Genomic DNA, 21,832 nt, shown 5'->3' with positions numbered 1-21,832 from the left:
TTTTTTTTTTTTAAAGATTTTATTTATTTATTCGACAGAGATAGAGACAGCCAGCGAGAGAGGGAGCACAAGCAGGGAGTGGGAGAGGAAGAAGCAGACTCATAGCAGAGGAGCCTGACGTGGGGCTCCGATCCCATAACGCCGGGATCACGCCCTGAGCTGAAGGCAGACGCTTAACCGCTGTGCCACCCAGGCGCCCCACCTTCTTTTTGTTCTCGGACCTGGGCCACGTTTCCCGTCCGCTCCAGGCTGGGGGGAGGTGGGCAGAAGGGGCAAGACTGGAGACAGGTTCATGGACGTAATCGTGCTTGCTGAGCTCGGGTGCGTGACTCACGGCTTTGGTGCCCAGTGCGGACCCTACGCCTGGCCTGCGGGGCAGCTGGAGGCTGCCGTAGCCTGAATTTCTAACAGAATAAGAAATGGCCACTTTTTAAAACTTAACCAAAATAGCATCTTGCAGACATGCTAATATATTAATATCTTAATGGCCTCTGACGCAGTCACAGGTGAACTAGGGGACTGAAAACACTCCTGCCTCAGGGATGTGCTAAGCAGGCAGCTTTGCAAAGAGTGGCCGTGTTGGTCCTTTGAGCCTCAGTCACTCATACGTCAATTAGGGACCTGGAGCGCTGGGCAGGCAGCCCTGAGAGTGTCCAGTGGCTTCCCGGGACACCACGTGGCTGGAGTGGCACTGTTCCCAGAGCTGAGTCCAAAAATGGAATGGCACAGAAAGATCAGGGAGTGCTAACCACAGCATGGTAAAGGACCCTTCCCTGTGGAAAGAGCCAAGGATGCTATGGTGTCACATCTGGACACCCCAGACTAAGGCTTGGCGTGTGGTGGGCTTGCGTGGGAGCCACTGAACCACTCCCAGGGTCCAAGCAGAACCTTCTTCCACTCCCTCAGGGATGCCCCCCCCACCCCGTGACCGCTCCGTCAGCACTGCATGATAATGGTCCGGGAGAGCTACGCATCACGCAGGTCTGGAAACTTCACTCCCATAGTTATCAGCACATCCAGCAGCGGCAGAAGAGGAAAAAGGCAAACCAAGGAAACGGTGACTTTGCTCACTGGCTACGTGATTGCTGTAGAAACAACCTTGCCTGGGGCAGAGGTCGAAACTCATCTGCAATGAGGTTCCTACGAGATTGATAACTCCTTTCTCTATTCCAGGCAAGTCGGTTCCAAACGTGGCTCTGCGACTGTCGTCTGGAGCACCTGCTGACATGCCTGGACACCAGCCGTAAAGATTCTGATCCCCTAGGGATGCAGTGTGCCCAGGAATCTGTGTTTCTAACAGGTGCTCCTGGGGAGCCGGGCACCGGGGATCCAAGGACCGATATTTGGAAGTAACCACTCTAGCCCACACTGTCTCCAGGTCGCCAATCCCTGCAGATTGGCTGTGCCTCAGACAGGGACCCCGGGGAAACACCCAGCGTGTTCTGGGCTCCCAACACCGACAGACGTGTGTGTCCGAGCTCTGCCTCCCAGCGGGCCCCACGGGGCTGTCGTATTAGCACATGCGCATTGCACAGCAATTGCACTCGGTCAATTTATTGGGCACTGACGATAGACTAGGCACAGCGCCAGGTGCTGTGGGTACAAAGACAAGAATGGTCCTCACCCTCAGGGGGCTCACAGTCTAGTGGGAGACAGACACACTCACAGGTAACAAGAACACCAGGCAGAATGGGGCAAGCTCAATAACAGAGGCAATACCTGTGGGACGGCAGGCAGCCGGGCAAGGTCACGTGTACTGACGCGTGTCAGGTGTTTGATGCGGCCGTGGCGCTTCGGCCAGTCCCCGGGGGATGGGCAGGCCTCACACAGGTGGGACTGAACAGAGAAGGGTGTTTCAGGCACGGGGACAGCATAGAGGTGGGAAAGTACACTGATGATGAAGGGAACAGAAGCTGGAAATGTGGTTTGAGCCTAGATGGTGGGGGGGTGTCCTTGTAGTCAGGAGGTATGACTTCGTTCTGTAGGCAATGGTGAGCCATAGAAGGTTTCGGAGTGAGGGAAGGACATGATCTCATTTCCTCAATTCCAGGCACATTGCTGTAATACATGATTAGCTCTATGTTTGAAAACTTTACTCTGGGGACTTACACCCTCTCGTGGTCTCAAAGCAGAAGCCCTGTGGCCACAGATACTCTCCAGGGCTGCACAAGGCTAGGAAGCCTTAGTCAGGCCAACTCGGAGCTCACTTAACAGCTTTGCATCACCTCCACAGAACAGGAAGTGGGGCCTTCTAGAATCATCTGAAAGTAAGGGGCAGGGCCAAGGAAGGTACTCCATGAACCCTGGTTACCTAAGCACGTCACAGATGAGCTGCAGAGAAAAAGGGAAGTGCGAAAAGAAATCAGGGAGCATCAGCAAACTAAAGCCCCTCCCGTTACCCACCCCACCCTCCAGCTCACTGGGTGAGGAGACCCTGCAGTCTAAGTCACTCGAATCAGTAGATGGGCTTTCTAAATGCTCTATACGGAGAAGGTTCTCCGCTGACACCTTCCCTGGGATCCTGCCTAACTATCCAGTGAGGAAGGAGAATGGCGCCCTCCCCCTCCCGGGCCACCCCAGCCCGAGAAGGGATGTGAGGCCACCGCTGTCCAGGTGGACACGGCGATGCTGGTCAGCGAGGGCTCCCCCAGAACCTCCACTCCCGCCGAAGTGGGTGCCTGGGCAGAGAGGGGCGAAGTCACAGCTGGGCTCCCCAGAAGAAACGCCCCCGGGGAGCTGGCGTGCACGTCTGGGCCGGGCCCGGCCGGGCCCCCGCCACTGTTGCTGATGGTCCACAGGCACGGGTAGGGGCTGCGGAGACAGAGACACAGAATGCTTGACGACACTGCCAGAGAGGCCGGCCAGCTGCCCGACACGTACACAGCGCAAGGGGGCCCAGGTCTCGCAAGAGGGCGCCTAGCCACGGCTTTCTTTCTAGCTCTGACCCAGAATATCCCCGTTTCTGTGTAGAAGCCAAGGCAAGCCGTGAAATGCATATGATGAGGTGTCCTGACCTGCATTTCCACACTTGGCCCTGCCCCTGGCGAGTCTGATTTGAACACGGCATTTCATTTCGGGAAGCCTGCCCTGCAGCCTGCGTGGCTGAGCAGGAGAGCCAAAGGCGGGGATCTGCACGGCGAGGCCTGCGAGGGACGCCTCTCACTGGCAAGAGAGCTGATGCAGCGTAGCAACCGGGACACGCAGGTGTCCGAACCCCCGGGTTTGCCTCCCAGCTCTACCACTTCCTGCCGCCATGACCTTGGTCCAACGCGCACCTCTGAGTCTCGGCTTCCTCGTCTTCAAGATGTGGGGTGATAACTATGCACGCATTACAGACGCTGTTGCGACGACTGAGGGAGAAGATGAGCCGATGGTGCTTAGCACAGGACACTCACCGAAGGGTGGTGGTTAGCATTAACTCTTCCAGCTCCGGTCCCCGCAGAAAGGCTGGGGAGCTAGACCACCTCCTCCTTCTCTTATTCTAAAGCCCTGCCTCACAAACCTGGCTGCACACTGGAACCACTTAGCAAGTTCCAGAATAATACTAATGCCTGGGTCCTGCCGCTATGGATCCCAAGTCAACCACTGTGGCATGAAGCCCAGGGATCAGGATATATTTTTTTTAAGATTTTATTTTATTTATTTGAGATAGAAAGAGAGACAACAAGCAGGAGGGGAGTGGCAGAGGGAGAGGGAGAAGCAGGCTCTCCACTGAGCAAGGAGCTCGATGTGGGACTTGATCCCAGGACCCTAGGATCATGACCTGAGCCCAAGGCTGAGCCCGAGACTGAGCCACCCAGGCACCCCGGGGATCAGGACTTCTAAAAGCTTTCCAGTGGATCGTAATGGGCAGCAATTTTTGCACCTGAACATAGACGAAGACACCTGCTGTTGGAACAGGTGGGATAAATGCCAATGCTCTAAGCCTTCGGTCGTCCCTATGTCCTGGCGTCTCAGAGTCTCCACATCGCCTGATATTGCTCTGCGTGAGAATAGGCTCATTGCATGGTGCCGGTCCCAGGCATGTTTGCTATTCTCTAGCAAAATCTTTACGGGGTCAGTAGTGGGTTAAACACGCTACCGAGGGAACGGGAACGAGAGGGAACAATGTCACCTGTGCTCTCTGCCATAGTCCAGAGACTACAGACTCACTGGGCCAGAGGGAACCAAAGCAGAAGCCCAGGTTTTGGGTGCTTGCTTGTCATTGGTTTGGGTGTCAGGCAGCCGGCTTGCTGAGACCTGGGGCCTGATCTCCAGAAGAGACACTCCACAGCATCGTTCAGGGCCGGGCCCCTTCCGCATGCCTCCCCGGCTAGTGGGAAAACCACGCACCAGTTACACCTCTTTCTGCATGACCTTCAGCACATTTTTAATGCTTCTGAGCTTTAGTGTATCCAATGGTAAAATAAGAATTTTAATGCCAGCCTTGTGGATGTGTTTGATGCTGTAAATGGCTTCCATAAAGTATCTAGGACAGAACCTGCCACGTGACTATTTAATATCTTCAAGGACTCGCTTTCTCCCTTCCTACCACAACCCGAATCCATGCTTTTCCCTTACAGAATGCACTTGAGCCCTGTCCAATGGACACAAAATGTGAGCCACAACCACAAGCCTGAATTTTCTAGTAGCCACATATTTAAAAAAGAAAACAAAAGAAAAGAAGAGAAAGAAAGGACTAGAGAAACGAAACTTATTGTTAATCATATTCTGTGGAACCAAAGATATTCATTTCAACATGCATCCGAGGTAAAAAAAAAAAAAAAAAAAAAAAGCTGAGATTTTTATTCTGTTTCCTGCTGCGTCTTCAAGCTCGCGTGTGTGTTTCACTTACAGCACACCTGCCCTGGGACCCGCTGCACTTACAGGGTTTGGTGGCCACGGGCGGCCGGTGGCGGCTGCATGGGGCAGCACGGCGTGAGACCCTGACTGCCACGGCAGCATCAGCATCAAAACCACCAAGGCCAAGCGTACAGCAACACCCGTGAGCTTGTTAAAAGGCAGAATCACAGGCTCCAACCCAGACCTGTTCATCAGATTGTGCATTTTAACAACATCCCAGGTGATTCTAACACACATTTAAGCGTGAGCAGCCCTGCTGCAGACCGAAATGCAATGTTCTCCGAACGTTTTCTAGACCGGCAAATCACAAGTCGTTGGACATCTCCCAAGACCCACCTTTTAATTCCGAATCCCTTTTAAGACTTTCTCAAAATTCTGCATGCCTATGTTGAACGTAACAGCTGACATTTATATAGAAAGCTCCTGCTCACAAGCATGTTAATGCATTTTCTCCTTCTGGGCTCACCACGGCCTACAGAGCAGCTCCTACTATTTCCATTTTAGCAATTAGAAAGCTGGAGCTCAGTGAAGCCAAGAAAACTGCCTGATGGCACAAAGTCAATAAGAGATAGAACCGGGACTAAAGCCCACGTCCATCAAACTCCAAGGTCCCTTCCTGTCCTCTCCCCCACACTCATTTCCAGAAGTCAGAACGCAACGCAGGGCTCTGGTGTGCAAGTTATGCTGTGGGTCCTACAGGCTACACTCTGCTCTATTACGTGGGTTCTGGGCCAGGCACCCACAGTCTGTCCCCGTTAGGACGGGTGGCTTATGAGAACACGGACAATCCTGCATCTTGAATTCTCAGTGTCTATTTACATTTTTCCTTCAATCCTCCTACAGTCAGTGTCTATCTGCTACTGCGACAGTTTACAATATTTCTGACTGGTTCAGGACAAATGATTCCAGGCCATAATGTCTTTCCTTTTAAAAACAGAATACCAAAGCTACTAAAGAAAGAGCATAGGGCTGAGCAAGTGCTTCCCCTCCCCTCTCTCTGGGAAAGAAAAGTCCATCCCGTTGTCACCTTCACTTCCTAGTGGCTTAAGAGTCAGGACGATGGCTTGGACCAAGCCACCTTAGGAAGAAGAATGAACTTGAGTCTCTTCCAGTGCTCATGTCAACGCTCAAGACCACCGATGAGCAAGTTGCTGGTGTTAGTCTTACCTAGGCCCTGGGTTGATTGGCCCGCTGGTGTGGGGTACGGACAGGATGCTGGTGTGGGGTGTGGAGGACAAGGAAGTCCAGCTGTCAGCTCCGGAGAAAACTTGCAGGTTATTGCTGGAGCTTTCTATCAAATTCACTTTGGAAAAATAACAACAGTTCAGTTGATGGAGCGCGTAGAACATATAAAGATGGTATTATTTTACGGCAACATATACCCATGATTTGTGCTACTGATGCCAATAACTTGTTCGTACTTTCTGAGGGGAACAGAAAAGACAGAGGCTCTCAGATATACTGAATGTCAACCATATGCCACATGCCATTCCTATTTTAATTGTCACAACAACAACCTGTCCTCTCCACTTTATAGACGAGGCTCGGAGACGTGGGACGATCTGCCCTTTGCGACACAGATCTGTCTGACTCACACGACCACACTCGCTCCGCTATAAGAACGGACCAAGTCAGCACCCCCTCTACACAAGCCGAAGGGCCCGCCGGTGCCCCAGATGAGATTTCTGAGGACCAGCCCCTTATTCTTCTCAGCAACCCCAAGTCAATTGAAACAGCTCAAGAATAGTGTCTTCTATGTCTTAGAATCTCCATTTGCATAAATCGTGTCTATATGAGAGAGAGGAAGGAGGGAGAAAGAGGAGAGCGAGGAAGAAGATTCCGGTGTATACACCTGGCTGGCCAAGTCACCGCCCCTCAAGATGGAGCACCTGCAACTCCTTCAGCCTCAGCTTGTCTTCCACCTCTCCCACTACCCTCTACTCCAAATGCGTCCCCCAGACGCCCCAGGTCCTCTTCCCGCTACGCGCTTGCTCACACCGCTCTTCCCCGGAGTGCCCTTCGCCTCTCCTGCGTCCCTTGCCATCCACCCTCACTCCCACCCACTCCCACCTCTGTCCCCTTCTACTCATCCTGCAAATCTCAACTGAAACGTTCACCCCTCTGAGCAGCTCTCGCAGCTCTTTTCCCTTCATTCCCACAGCACCCTGGCTTGTGTGTTTCACAGAATGTTTCTCTAACTGTAACGTGCATGAGAATCACCCGGGGATCTTGTTAAAATGTGGGCTCTTTCAGAAGGAGAACCCGAGAGTCTACGTTTCTAACAAGTTCCCCGGTGATGCCACAGGTCTGAGGACCACACAAGAGCTCTCACGACCCTGTTATGATTCGTTCCTTATGCATTCATGGAGCCCGGAGCTCCTTCAGGGAAGAAACTGTACCTTCCTCACCCTCCTATCCCCACCGTCTAGAAAGGGGTCTGGCGCCTTGCAGGTGCTCAGAAGCTGTGTTTAATGCGCTGACCACAGGGAAGAACCAAGAGGCAGAGCAAGAACGCTGCCCACTTTCCTATATCATTATGTTCCCTTTCATTCCTTCCTGGCGGCAGCTTTCAAGGCTGCTGGGAGCAGCATGTGAAGGGACACAGACAGGCAGCTGGTGACAAGGAAAGCCCTCTGCACACAGAGCTCGGGGTGTCCTGAAGGGTGGGATCTGAACACTCCCCTCCACTTCCCACGCCGCGAATCTTACTTCTTCCTTTCATTTAGTGCTGATGTCCCCACGTGAGACTAGAATCTCTTGTCGGGTAGGGTATTCTTCTAGTCTGTTCACAGACAGAACCCAGCGCATAGACAGCCCTCCAGAAACAGCTGTTGCTTGAGTCATTGAATGAGACGTCAACCCTTGGCTTCCCTTCTCCCTTCCTCCCTCCCTGCACATCTAGCCAGCAGCCGAGGTCTGGCTTCCGCGAGGTCAAGGCAGGCTAGGCGGCAGCCGATGCGGAAGAAAGCGCATGACCGCCGGCCTCAACTCAAAAACGAAGTGGAATGCAAATGTCACCAAGGCTCGCTTTGCGTGCCTCCAACTGAACCAAACAGAGGTCTGCCTGTACAGTCACCCAGCTTCCCAGAGATCTTCCTAAAAGCTCGCCAATACTGGGCCCAGGATCCCCTGGATGAAGCCATGGGATGCGAGCGTAGAAAAGAGCCATGGGATGGCAGTGAGCTGAGGATTCCAGAGCCCCCCCAGCTTGGCTTTTAGAGACGCACCTCGAAACGCTGACTACACCAGCGCCCTGGGAGAAGGCCTTCACGCCCATTAGAACCCAGAAGACTGTCTTAGGAAACCAGTATAAAACACGAATAATGTCATAATAATTACATGTCATAATAATTATATCATAATTACACCATCAACTATTAGTATATAAAATAAAACATGAAAATAATAATATACGAACTATCACATATATTAGATGCAAAGAATGCCGTCTTTAGATACATCTTTTTACCACTGGCTGTTTACCATTTCTCTGCACCCCCACCACCCCCGCAGACCCACACCCCCAAGGGCTTAATTAGCAAAACCACACACCTGAGGGAGAATGGTTTCTATGCATGTAGGCCGAAGGGTAGGGAGCCTGCCGGTGCCCTCGGAGGCCAGGGTAGTGCTCACAGCCATGGTGGGTGTGGGGAGCAGACAGAGGCAAGGGGGTAGCATACTGGTAATTGGCATTTCCTGCTGCACACACTCCATCTGGATTGGAAAAGATCCAGCCTCCCACTGGAAGAGACAAGAGAAGACACGGGGACCGACCCTGAACTTCCACACCAGAAGTCAGGTCTCCAGACACTTCGAGTACCATGTCCCTGTGTGAGCGACACTGAATGTCTGCCCAGGAGAGAGGGAGGCCACCCCCGCTGCCACTCCCCTTCCACGGTAGCGGCTAGGCGGGCTGCTTAGGACAAGGATGGCAGTTCCTTTCAAAGTCTGGAAAGCCTCCTGAGGAACGCTGGGACAGAGCTATATAAAAGACCATTTGAATGAATAAGCTACAGAAATGCAAAGGTTAAGTTGCTTCTGACTTACTTGAGTTAAATTAAAGTCAGTCTGAGAAGGGGATGTTAGATGTGTGTCAGCTGCAGCTACCAGGGTATGTGTCGTGGGCCTACACGGGAGTTGTCTCTCTCTCCCCAGTGGGAAGGGGTCTGCAGTTCTCCCAGCAAGAGGAGCCACAATGGCTCCCCTCACCACCCCACAGAGGATTCTGGAAGCAAAAACAGGGGAGCTGGCTAGCACACACTGATGCAAGAATCTTGCAGAACATTCTGGAAGGCTATAAAACATTTCATAGAAATTTGGTTTTGAATGAAAAAGACAGACAAGATAAGGGAAAGAAAGAAAAAGCATCCAAATTGGAAAGGAAAGAAAGACAATTTTCTCGATGCAGGAGTCCAGTGGGCCGAGCCAGGCACGGGGTCGCCCGGAACCAGGCTCCTGTGCACTTGGCTCACCACAAGTAACGGACACGCCCGAAGAAGTTCCCTGAGAAGACTGCAATGCGTGAGCTTAATAAAGATGCGGTTCTGCACCCAGGGCCAGGACTGTTGCAAAAGGCTTGTTTTTCCAGCTCACTTCAAAAAGTACTTTCCCGAGCGCTGCTCCCTTTCTGTGCTACGCTGCGGCCCTGCAGTGGAACGTGCGCAAAGGCTCAGGGGAAGGAGCGAGGAGAGAGCATGGAGCTGGGGCAACGGCAGAGAGCACCTGGGCAAACCACGACAATCCTCATTGAAGTTTCTCTGGCACCAGGGTTAACTTTCCGCCCTGACACCACTGGCCTGGGTTTCTGCTGCAGCTCTCGGGGACTTCCTCCCTCATGGGGTCCCCCCTGCCTATCCAGACATGGGGAGGCCGGCGCCCTGTTAAGGACACCCAGCACCTGCAGAGTCCCCAGCAATGTATGACTCAACTCACCCTGTGGCTGTCCAGTCCGCCACCCAGACTCCTCCCCACGTGCAAGGCCACAGCCCACCCGAAGCATCGCGGTGGGAACCAATTCAAAAGTGAGCAAATGCTAAGAGCAGGGGCGACCCAGGCCGGGCTGATAAGACTGGAGAGTGGAGAGGTAGGAGATACTCCCAGAATGCACTTGAGATAGTCCTTAGCCGCTGGGACATGAAAACGCCCATCTGAGAAATCCATCACTCCCGTTCCTATCTCCCGCCTGAGATTTGGTCCAGCCCCTCAGGAACACCGGTTCTCTCTGGGAATTCTGGAAAGGGCATACACTTGTCTTGAGTCTTGTCTGTTGAGTCTTGAGAGGAGCCCTGGAATGGGCCATGAGCACTCGCGACAGGTAGTGTCTGGGTGTGGTGGGAGACGGCTCCCAGTGCCCCCCAGGCACATCCCACCCAGTGTTTGCCCAACTCACAGTGAGAGTAGGCCACATGCTGGCTCTCGGAGACAGCTTCCGGAACGTCTTTAAGGTGATTCCTGAAAGACAGCGAAAGTGTGCCATGGCTGTCCAGCATATCATACAAGTCCAGAGGAAAATCTACCCCAAACTCTCCTTGGATAGCAATACATCTCTTGGAATAAGAAAATCAAACGCCTTTTATCGCAGATCTTTCCCCCTTTCTTCACCCAGGGTACTTTATCTAATGTGCAATTCCTCTTTGAATTGCAATTTAATGCGACTCCAATTTGCCATATTTACAGCTACCCCTACTAGTCTGATCTCACTGGTTTGTGGTCATTGCTCCTGCCTGACGAAATTCAAGCAGTAATAGCAGCTAGGATCTGTGTCAGACTTCGGGGCACAAGCGCATCTGTGATATGCCAGATCCACCAACAATCCTGGGAGGAAAATAACTGCTATTCCCACTTAGCAGACGTAAAAAGTGGATCTCAGACAGGCGACGTGACTCCTGTAAGATCAAACAGCCAGGAAATGGCAAAGCCAGGACTCCGAGTCAGGAGTCAGGAGACCTACTCAAAGTCCTGTTCATCCCACACATGAGATTTTCCTTAGGCTTTTAGTTATCTGAAATTCAATTAAATCCAATATGAACAGGACAGACAAAGTCTGTCCATGGAAGTCAGTTAAGTACCAATGTTCTTTTTTCCCCTAGAATGGAAAGGAAAGACATGAAGATGCAGCCTCAAGTGGCAGCACTGCCATTCACCATCCCCGAAGTCTCAGACCTGAAAGATAGGAAGCTCTCACCTTTATGAACTAGTCATATGCATCACTCCCTCTCCTGGGCTACATGTCGTTAAAAAAGAATTCTTGAAACCATACTACTCAGAGAGCACTGGAGGAAGGGCAGAGTGAATTATTAAAAATCTAAATCACTTAATTACTTTTTTATATGTGCTTGTGTTACTTTTAAGAATCGGTAGTAACACAGAGCTGACCAAACATTGCCAGTTAGCAGTTCTCCTGGAGCCCTGGTCCAAGGGACAGATGATTAGGAGTGTGTTGAATTTTGTTGATTTTGTTGACTGTGGAATTGAACATTACAAGCCTATTTCTATCAAAGGTAATGCAGGTTCCTTTCCAGATAAGCATTAATTTCACACATGCAGAAGTCAGCTTGCAAGATTTTACTGAAATTTCTCCACTCACCTCTCCTTGGCGTCCAAGAAGGCTTTGGCGAAGGGGTTGTACTTGATTTTGAGAGCTGTGATCTTACGTTTACAAAGACAAGAAGAGTTAGTGAGAGCGGAACATATGTGAACAGATCGAACCCTTTATCTTCACCTGTGAATTTCTGTAAAATCAGAATAATCCCTCTCTCTTGGTCTCCCTCTCCGTGTTTCTTTGTTCAGTTCTGCCCAAAATTACCAGTGCGCTGTCTCTGACAAAGAACATTGTGTTGTGGCCCGTGGTGAAAATGGGAAACGCAGTGTGACGTGAGCAAAGAAAGGGCAAAGCATTAGAAATATGCAAAGCCCGAAGTGCTAGATCTAGCATTCCTTCTTTTATATATTCATCCATTTAAAAAAAAAAACCATATTGAACACCCCCCTCACATCAGTTACTCTTCTAGTCACCGGGAACAAGTCAGAGGGAGGCAGGTGTGAATCCACGTCTCCCAGAGAGCACCGTCCAGCATCACTGCCTGAGTTGAAGCGATCACTTCCTCGGGGACTCAGATTACAGAAACACAGTTTATCACTCCCACCCGCTGTCACTGCATCCCACGGCCTTCAGAACCACCAGACATCATACACACGTATGATGTAGATTTGCTTATGGGCTCTTTCCGTGGGATGTACGGGCTTGAGGGCCGCACACACATCTGGGATGCCCATCGCGGTGTTCCCAGCAGGGAGCCGGAGTCACCAAATCTTTGCTCACTAAGAAAGCACTGAAAAGAATGTGAATTTCAGCAAAGGCCTGGTAGAAGGAAGAAAAGTTAAATAAAAGCACCACTCTTTCTGACCCGGGAATGGGGAAGAAATCAAAAGAGGGAGGAGAGCCATAGGGTCTGATGGGCATGTCCGGGTCTTTCTCCTGGTCTAAACCTGGAGAGGTCACGGTGCCTAGTGAGACCAGCATCTACCCACAGACCCGCTCCCCTCTCAGGGTGCAGCAACGTCAACTCGGCAGGAAAGCACTGGCAGCAGGGGGAGGCTCTGAGACTGGGTTTTCCTGGGCTTGATTCCCATGGGGCATTATCAAGGCTGAAATATGGCATCAGGCAGCTAGGACATAGTCCCCAACACCCCCCAACACACGCAAACACACACTCTCTGGAGTTGCAAGAGCCACACCCTCCCCTCAAAGACCCAGACTGCATCCGAGGAAGAGAAGCAGGAGAGGGCAGGCCGTCTTCAACACAGCACGTTTCCGCCTACAAAGACAGGATCTGTTGAAATGATCAAATAGCTAACCTCTGTTCCCACCGGCCTGCTAGAGGGGCTCAGGCAAGAGGCCAGGCTACTTGTAGAAAAGAAATTATATTTTCTCTGCACATCTGTGAGGCGAGTTCAATCAACAGCGCAATTTTACCTGTAGGCACTAAGGCAGTATTTTCCAAGCCCGGAAGCTCATCAGAATCCTTTCAGGAGACTTTAGAAACTACAGATTCTAGGGACCATCCCTGCAGATTCGGACTCAGTTGGCTGGGAGGGAGCCCAAATTCTTTAAAAGCTTCCAAATAAAGAAATGCAGGTGAAAGCAGCAATGAGATACCCTGCGTTCCTTTGGTTTTGGGGGTTTTTTTGGGGGGAGGGGTGTCTGTTTGTTTACCCATCAGATTATCAAAGCTGCAAAGGGCTGATAATCAGCACGGTCAGGAACAGGCAGGGACTGAGCCGAGTACGCTCTGGGAGCGAGGCAGTTTGGCGATATCTCAGGATTCTGAACCCGCGCTCTCCTTGACAGAGCAGTGCCATTGCTAGGTGTCCACCCATGCCAGCAAACAACAGTGGGTGTGGATGTTCTGGAATATTCTTTGCACCATTATTTATAATAGCAAATAAAATGACTATAAAAAACCTAATGGTCATCGGTGGGGAGCTGATTGCCTGAAATACGGGATAGCCTCTGCAGGCACTTCAGAAAAAGAGATGTGCCTGAAAAAAGAGAAATTTGCAGACTAATGTGTACAACATGAACCAATCCCTGTGAGGCAGTCCATACTCTCATAGACGTTTATATAGATATAGAATATGTGTGGGGAGAAAACACACTTGAAGCTATTATTTGTAGTGTTCTTGGGGAGTGGGATTCAAAAGGCAGGAGAGAAAGAGATCGTTTTTACCTTTTTCATTTTCACTGAACATACTACCGTATTATTTATTTATTATGTGGGGGTTTCTTTAATAAACATGTATTACTTTAAAAAAAATTTTTTTTGTAAGTTTAGTCAGGAAGAATCCAGCCCTCCCCCAGCACTTCTGACGATGAGCCGACCTGGGAAGCTCTCGAGTGTGCAAATGGACCCAAACATCATGCCCGGAGAGGAAGAACCGGCAGGGCTGTTGGCAAACAAGCAAGAGGGAGTGGAGAGGGCTACCTCACTGCTCAACTTCATCTCTGCCGAGATCTCTGAGATCCTGGAAAACCCACCTTTCATGCACACATGGTCCCATCCTCCCACACCCTTCCAGGGGACACTTCCACACGCGCCCCGCACACGCTTACCTCCTCGTTCTGATAGGCCGTCACAGCTATGAACTGGGTTTCAGGGAAGGAGCAGTTCATCACCATTCGATGGGCACCTCCAACGCGCACTATGTGAACCTGGGGTTCATATTTATGCAGAGAATTCAACATTATCTGTGAAAGCGGAGGAGAGAAAGAGAAGCCTTACAGAGCCCACAGTGGCACAGGTGACAAAGAGCCAGCACCCAGCCCGGTCAGGGCCACCACACCATTCCCTCATCTGCAAACTGAAGGGGGGCCAGTTTTCCGGAAGCTTCCAGAGAGCCTAACATCAGAGCTTATGTCAGGCTTGCCAGAAAGTTATTCTAAGGAGTGTCCATTCTCAGCCCAAATCCTGCCGTCTTTTTTTTTTCCTCTCTCTCTCTCCCTATTTTCAGAACAACAATGTGGATTTTGGTCCATTAAGACATACTGTTTTTCTTCATAGGAGGAACCCTGAGATCTCAAAATACCGGCACGGCTGCATGTCGCAAGCGACTACCTGAAGCGTGATGACACCCAACACCTGCCGGTCACGCCACGTCCCCTGTGACTCACACGGAGGTGTACTGAAAGTCTTACGTTGTGAAAGGGGGGAGGCAAGAACCGTTTACTCTTCAATTTCCTGTTTTACTGAAGAACTGGAACCTTCCGAACACGGCCAGGACTCGGGTGGCTCACCCCCTCCTGCTGAAGCATGAGCTCCCGGGTCCCCGCAGGCTGGGCATGGGGGTCAGACGAGGCACGAAGACCCAGGGCTGAGAGGCTCACAACACGAAACAGCAGGGACGGCAAGCCTCTTCCCCAGCCACGGCGCTGCCCCCCCACACTGTCCACATTTTCTAACATGAATCACAGCCCTACGTGGCACACCAGTATTCGCAATTCTCCCAAGAGAAAACAAAAGACAAAAAAGCCCAGAATTCTTGTTTACTCTAATTGGAGACCTTAAATAAAACCTTCCTTATTTAAGGTTTGTTTGTTTTTCTGAAAACCCAAAGCCGCTTCAATATTCTATTGACAATTATCATAATGCCCCAGTGGAGGCAGTAATTATTTCATTTAGGAACAGCTTTTTATTAAGGTATGTGTCTATTGCCAACATGCCACTTACACCAAAAAAGAGGAGAGGGAACAACAGAACCCAGGTACCCACCAACATTCCCTCCCGGGGCTGAGTAAAAAGCACCACACACAAGACAGAACTATGAAAGGGCCCTTGATGATTAAGTAAACTACTGCACTCTCTCACTCTCTTAACATCAGGAAGTCCATTAAAAACTGAAAGCATCAATTAAGAGCTGTTTATTCCTGTTCACATTTGGACTCCAGGGAATAATTGGTTTCCGTGGGAGAAGAGGCCAGTGAGGACCCCTCTAATTGCCTAAATGCACCCTTGATATTTCTTGATTGGCGCTGTGGGGCGGCCGGGTGGCCGGGCGACCCGATCGTACCTGCCCACCTCCATTGAACTTGTTGGTCAGTTTCACTTTGCTGAAGGAGATGGGCGCTTTCATCCAGTGCGCCCCGAAGTTGGGGGAGTCCGGGTGGATGTACACGCAGCTGTGGCTGGAGACCTCTGGCTTGCCTGCGGGCACCCATTCCCCATTGACGTACTTCCAGCGGTGACTGTCCGTGGGGACGAAATCCAGCAGGAGGGAGTACATGGCATTGGGGTCCAGCCCCGTGACACTAATCTTGAGGACAGGGAACATCCGTCTAAAAGAAAAGGCAGAAACGGGGTCCCGGGAGGGATGTTAGGGTGCGGGGCACCTGGCGCCTCGTCAGCTATCTCTGGAGGAGACCTGCCTTGGAGAGCCTCGGGGGTGCAGAGAATGCCCAGGGCAGCAGCCCCTATTCCCACAGAGCCTCTTTTTGCAAATGCACTTTATATCGGGGTTTTTACTTTAAACCATCGTGCTCCATTTTAAAGTCTGAAAACCACTGGTGTAGTCATTTGACGGAGGAACCTAAAGTCCAAAATGTATCCATCAGATACCACGTTCTAATGCCACAAACCAGTCCTTCCCCCTTTCACAAAAAACACCAGTTCTGAATGACAGTAATAGCAGGAACAGTGAAAACGTGGTTCCGTGGTCAAGGAAGTGAGGGAATGCTTGGCTCTGTAGAGTTAGACCAGTTCCTTCCCTGCATGACTTCTCAGAGCCTTTAATATACAGATGTGCAGTATAAACCCCTGCGAAGATAGGGACTGTGCACGCACTGAACTGGTATGACCGTGGAACCATCCTTGCACTGAGCATTTTGTGGGAATTTGTGCCCAAGGTGCGCCGATCTGGATTCCTTGGTCCTTCTGCCGTCCCCCAGGGCAGTACCAGCAAGTTTGCTCTCACATATTTGCAGAGGCCCTTCATCTGGCTTCTCGTTCCCTCTGGTTTGTTTTTCCTTCACCAAATGTACTAAGTTGCTCCCAGTGATCCTTAAGAGACCTGGTTTCCAGACAACCCCCCACACACACACACCACCTGACTGCCTCAGATACTGCCTTATTTATAAAAACCTCTTTTAAAATCTGAATCCCCAAATGGAGAAGCGGACCATCCAGAGCCTAGACACTTGCTGCTCAAAGGGGCCCCTGAACCAGGAGCATCAGGATCAGCTGGAAGGTCATCAGAAATGCAGAACGTCAGACCTCAGTCTAGACCTACTTAATCAGAAGCTGTGCTTTTCCCAAATCCCCAGGTGAGTCACAGGAACATTAAAGCTTCAGATGTGCTGGTATAGAGCATCTCCTGAGAAAATAACTCAGGAGAGGTGCAAGGGAGGGAGGGTAGGGGGAGTCAGAGGACTGGCGCTCTGACGAGGCTGGGAGGTGAATGGGGCAGGAGTCTGAGGTTGACGCTGGGATGGACCGGCTGCCTGTTGAGGGGAGGGGTCCGAAGATGCCAGGAACGGGGTGCTGAAAGCAGGGAGGGGCACATGAGAAGATCGGGAGGGTAACCAAGGACCTCCTACTATGGACGCAGGTGCCCAGCATTGAGAGGAAGAAGGGAATTGATACGTATGGAAAATGAAGGAGCTGACAGATGGATGACAAGGGACAGACCTAGAGATGGGCTCCAGCCACACAGGTTCCCAGTCTTCTGAGCTGACATTATGCGGGCGTCCTGAGCAATCCGGACATAGATGGGACTCCTTTTCCCTTGGCTCAGCCCACCTCACTGATATTTCCTTTCCTGGCTCCTCCTCCAACCTAGTCCTCCCACTGAGGATGCATGGAGGGGTTCGGTTTTTGCCCGCAGCCCCACAGTCCCCTTTTCTAAATGCCCTGCCTCAGAGACCACTTCCCATCTCTTTGTGCAGAATACAGAGCCTGGCCCGTGTCTCTGGTCCGCGTCTCTGCTCCGGCCATTAGCAAGGAGTCAACAGTCCCTCTGAGAGGCCAGACAGAAGGGTGATTTGAGTGAAGGTCGGGCTCCATCTCCCGCCTTCCTGAAGCTGCTCTCCAGGCTTCAACTTCACGGTCTCGCTCACCCAGCGTCACTGAGCCGTGGCAAGAGCTGCATAGGCACTTCTTCCAAGTGCTTATTCTAATGCCTGCCACCTAATGACTACTTTGCAAGTGTCAGCTATCCCTCATCACATCCCGGCCCTTCAGCGGGCCCTGCTCTCCCTCTGTTCCAGAATCCTACCTGGGGGCAGTGACTTTGGAAGTTCGAAACACAAAGGACATCAGCTTCACCTCCCTCCCACCTGGCTGACAGGTACCACTTCCCTCCACTTTTCTCTCTAGACAGAAAGGGGAGCGACTGCTCATGGCTTTGGGTTTCTTTCTAGGGGTGATGAAAATGTTCTGGAATTAGATGGTGATAATGGTTGCACAACTTTGGGACTATTCTCAAATCTACTGAATTGTATACTTACGCAGGGTGAATTTGATGGCATACGAATTATTTTTCAAAAACACAGCAAATTAATAACTTACACCACCTCAGCTTTTATTCTCCGGCTGGGATCATAGTCATTTACAAGGAGACTGTGGCCTTGGGGCGGTTGGGTGGCTCAGTCGGTTGGGTGTCTGCCTTCAGCTCCGGTCATGATCCCGGGATCCTGGGATCGAGTCCCGCATTGGGCTCCCTGCTCAGCGGCGAGTCTGCTTCTCCCTCTGCTCCTCCCCCCAGCTTGTCCTTTCTCTCTCTCTCTCTCAAAAATAAATAAATAATATCTTTAAAAATAATAAAAACAAAAGGAGACCCTGGCCTTGGGATTATGCATGGGAAATGCTGAGGGCTCCCTCCCTCCCACGGCTCCCAGCAGAGCTGTCTCTCCCCTCCCTCGGTCCTGGCGGGCTCAAGGAGAGAAAACCTAAATAGGAGGTTAGGACAAGTATATGAATTAAATGGGACTCCTACGGGAAAAACCCACATCAGATAATGCATCTCAAGTCCAGGTCCTGCCTGAGCGCTGTGTGACTCAGCTCGTCACTCCCATCCCTTAATGACATGATGATACTTTCGTGTAAAGGAAAATGATGGTCCTCCCCTCGGGCACGACCTGTGGCATCGAAATTCGTCCACTTGCATATTCTTTTGCTTTTTCTTCAACAGAAGGATTTCATCTATTCTCTTCTCTTCATATCAGACGAAACTATGCCCTTCCACAACATATTTCAACGTTTTCAATTATGTTAATAATATTGGCCAAATATAGAAAGCAGAGGCCCCCTGAGAAGCACAAATGGCATTTGCAAAGAATCACCAAAGTGGACCTCAGAAATGATCCCAGGGGCCACACTGGGTCACTGTGACAGCCAGGAGCCTGGCTTGTTTCTATGAGGTACACAGAGAGATGGTCTGATTTCTGGTCCATTGCTTTTCCTGGAATGCTTAAGTTGTTTTGTTTTGTTTTGTTTTGTTTTGTTTTGTTTTGTTTTGTTTTGTTTTAAGAAAACACAGGAACGAAATGTGCAATTGTCATTTCACATATAAAGTTAAAAAGTACGGAAAGTTTTCTCAGTAAGGATATGTAGTACGTGTGAAAGTAAAAAAAGAAAAGAAAGCTCATATAACATACCCTCCCCATACTCTAAACAGCCCCTCAAGCATATGGCATGGCTGTTATCTTCAGGGTGTGAAATATGAGGGTTTCCTGTAATTCTGCCTTAAGATTGAAGAGATGATTTAATGAAAGACAGGTTTTCAAATGGCAATTGCTAAATACTGAATTTTACTCTGCACCCAGGACTTAACGTATGTACATCTCATGTAAGTCTTATTTTGCCCCATGGAAGTAAATGTTATTATGCCCATTTCACAGACGAGGAGACTGGGGTTCAGGAAGTGAGTCCATGTTCCTCTGACCCTGCCCCACTGCCTTCTCTTTCATTACACTCACCACACCTTCTCTCTCTCTCTCTCTTTTTCAATTGAAGTATAGTTGACACACAACGTTACATTAGTTTCAGGTGTACAACACAGTGTCTCTCCTTTTTGATTTTTCTAGAAAATAAATATGGGTCACAAAGAAGGGGAAAGTCCCCTCAATGTTTACCCAAATCTAACTATCTAATTAGAGGTTTATTCACTCATCGAAAGAATGATTTTTGAGTGCCTGCTCTATGGCAGGGACTGTCCTAGGTGGGGATTCACTGGTAAAAAGACACGGACCCAGTGTCTTGTTCGCGAAGCTTACACTGAAACACAGAGATCAGGCAACAAAAAATGTAAACAGGTTTCTTTTTAAATGTAGAAGATATTTTTAAATTGCAAGAGTGCTATGAAGGATCAAAGTGGGTGATGTCACCTAGTGAAATTAAGAGTGAGAAACTACTCTAGATGCATCTTAGTAGGTCCAGGCGGACAGTAAGCTAAGACCCAAAAAGGAGAAGAAATGAGTCCTACAAACACCAGAAATGACGTCTATAAAAGCAACTACGCACAAAAGGAATAGCAAGTACAATGGTCCTGGGGTCCAAATAAGCCTGACCATTGAGGACTACTGAGGAAAGAGAAGACCAGTGTGACTAAGGCAAAATGAGGGTGGGGGGGGTCTAGTTTTCATTTCTGCCCTCTCTCCTAACAGTATCATGCTAGGTCTCACAAAGAACGTAGCATGACCTTTAATTCCAGAATAAGGGAATGCGTTATGGCTTCTCTCCTTTCATGCTATGTTCAGGAGCTACACCTGGTGTTCTAAAGAACCTATGACCACATGAAAAGACTTTCAATACCATCAGCCATCAGAGACATGCAAATCAAAAGTACAGTGAGGGGGGCGCCTGGGTGGCGCAGTCGTTAAGCGTCTGCCTTCGGCTCAGGGCGTGATCCCGGCGTTATGGGATCGAGCCACGTCAGGCTCCTCCGCTGGGAGCCTGCTTCTTCTTCCTCTCCCACTCCCCCTGCTTGTGTTNGTCTAGTTTTCATTTCTGCCCTCTCTCCTAACAGTATCATGCTAGGTCTCACAAAGAACGTAGCATGACCTTTAATTCCAGAATAAGGGAATGCGTTATGGCTTCTCTCCTTTCATGCTATGTTCAGGAGCTACACCTGGTGTTCTAAAGAACCTATGACCACATGAAAAGACTTTCAATACCATCAGCCATCAGAGACATGCAAATCAAAAGTACAGTGAGGGGGGCGCCTGGGTGGCGCAGTCGTTAAGCGTCTGCCTTCGGCTCAGGGCGTGATCCCGGCGTTATGGGATCGAGCCCCACGTCAGGCTCCTCCGCTGGGAGCCTGCTTCTTCTTCCTCTCCCACTCCCCCTTGCTTGTGTTCCCTCTCTCGCTGGCTGTCTCTCTGTCAAATAAATAAATAAAATCTTTAAAAAAAAAAAAAAGTGCAGTGAGGAATCATGTCCCGTTCACTAGGAAGGCTGTGATTAAAAAGGGGACAATACCAAGTGTTGACGAGGACGTAGAGAAACCGGAACCCTCGTACATTGCTGGTGGGGATGTAACATGGAAGAACTTCTTTGGAAAACAGTCTGTTTTCCAAACTCAATCAGTTAAAGACAGAGCTGCCATATGACCCAGCAATCCCGTTCCTAGACACATGTGCAAGAGACGTGAACACACACATTTACATAAAAACTGGTACACAAATGCTCACAGCAGCATTACTGATAAGAGCAAAAAAGTGGACACAGCCCACATGCCCATCAACCGATGAATGGATAAACAAAATAGGGCCCATGTATGTAAGGGAATATTATTTGGCAATAAAAATGCTACAACACGGATGAAACTTGAGGATATTATGCTCAGTGAAAGAAGCCAGTTACAAGGGACCACATATTGTATGATTCCATTCATAGGAAATGTCCAAAGTAGGCAAATCCATAGAGATTGAAAGAAGATTAGTGGTTGCCAAGGCTGAGTAGGACGGGGGATGAAGGGGGGGTGATGGCTGGAGATACAGGATTTCTTTTTGGGATAATGAAAATGTTCAAAAAATTATTTGTGGGAATATATGTATAACCCTGTGAATATACCAGAAACCACAGAATTGTACACTTTCACTGGGTGAATTGCATGGTCTGTGAATGATCACAATAAAGCACTTTTAAAAAGTAAAGAAAAAAAAAGTAAAGAAGTCAAAGTGCCCTAGCTTTTAGAAGGACACATCTGAAAAGTTACAGAATGGGGAGAGCTGGGTGGCTCAGTTGGCTAAGGGTCTGACCTTTGATCTCAGCTCAGATCTTGATCTCAGGGTTGTGAGTTCAGGCCCTGCACTGGGCTCCATGCTGGTGTGCAGTCTACTTAAAGGGGAGGGGGGAAACTTTGTGAAAAGTTACATAATAGTTTATCGCTTTATTCTCTTTAGTACTTCATCTGCCAAGAATGTTATAATTATTTTTATTTTGTGACACAGCTGCAGTTGTGGTGAGCACAGCATAATGTATAAACTTCTGAAATCACT

General features: G+C 49.8%; 1 protein-coding gene across 1 annotated transcript in view; it reads right to left on the bottom strand.

Annotated features, from left to right (window-relative positions):
- Window positions 1-201: 201 nt before the first annotated feature.
- The window catches only part of TBX19 (T-box transcription factor 19), a 26,212-nt gene continuing 4,581 nt past the window's right edge, over window positions 202-21,832 (bottom strand). Inside the window, exons 2-8 of the mRNA XM_034666692.1 lie at window positions 15,409-15,673; window positions 13,955-14,089; window positions 11,429-11,490; window positions 10,232-10,293; window positions 8,395-8,583; window positions 6,010-6,145; window positions 202-2,811 (exon numbers count right to left, since the gene is read on the bottom strand). Of these exons, the coding sequence (XP_034522583.1) occupies window positions 2,526-2,811; window positions 6,010-6,145; window positions 8,395-8,583; window positions 10,232-10,293; window positions 11,429-11,490; window positions 13,955-14,089; window positions 15,409-15,669 (1,131 nt within the window). The 5' untranslated portion in view covers window positions 15,670-15,673 and the 3' untranslated portion in view covers window positions 202-2,525. The remainder of the gene's footprint in view (window positions 2,812-6,009; window positions 6,146-8,394; window positions 8,584-10,231; window positions 10,294-11,428; window positions 11,491-13,954; window positions 14,090-15,408; window positions 15,674-21,832) is intronic.

Source organism: Ailuropoda melanoleuca, chromosome 8, assembly GCF_002007445.2.
Source record: "Ailuropoda melanoleuca isolate Jingjing chromosome 8, ASM200744v2, whole genome shotgun sequence".
Classification (NCBI taxonomy): Eukaryota; Metazoa; Chordata; class Mammalia; order Carnivora; family Ursidae; genus Ailuropoda; species Ailuropoda melanoleuca.
Note: the sequence above shows the minus strand (reverse complement) of the source record. Positions and strands in the feature narration are given on the sequence as shown.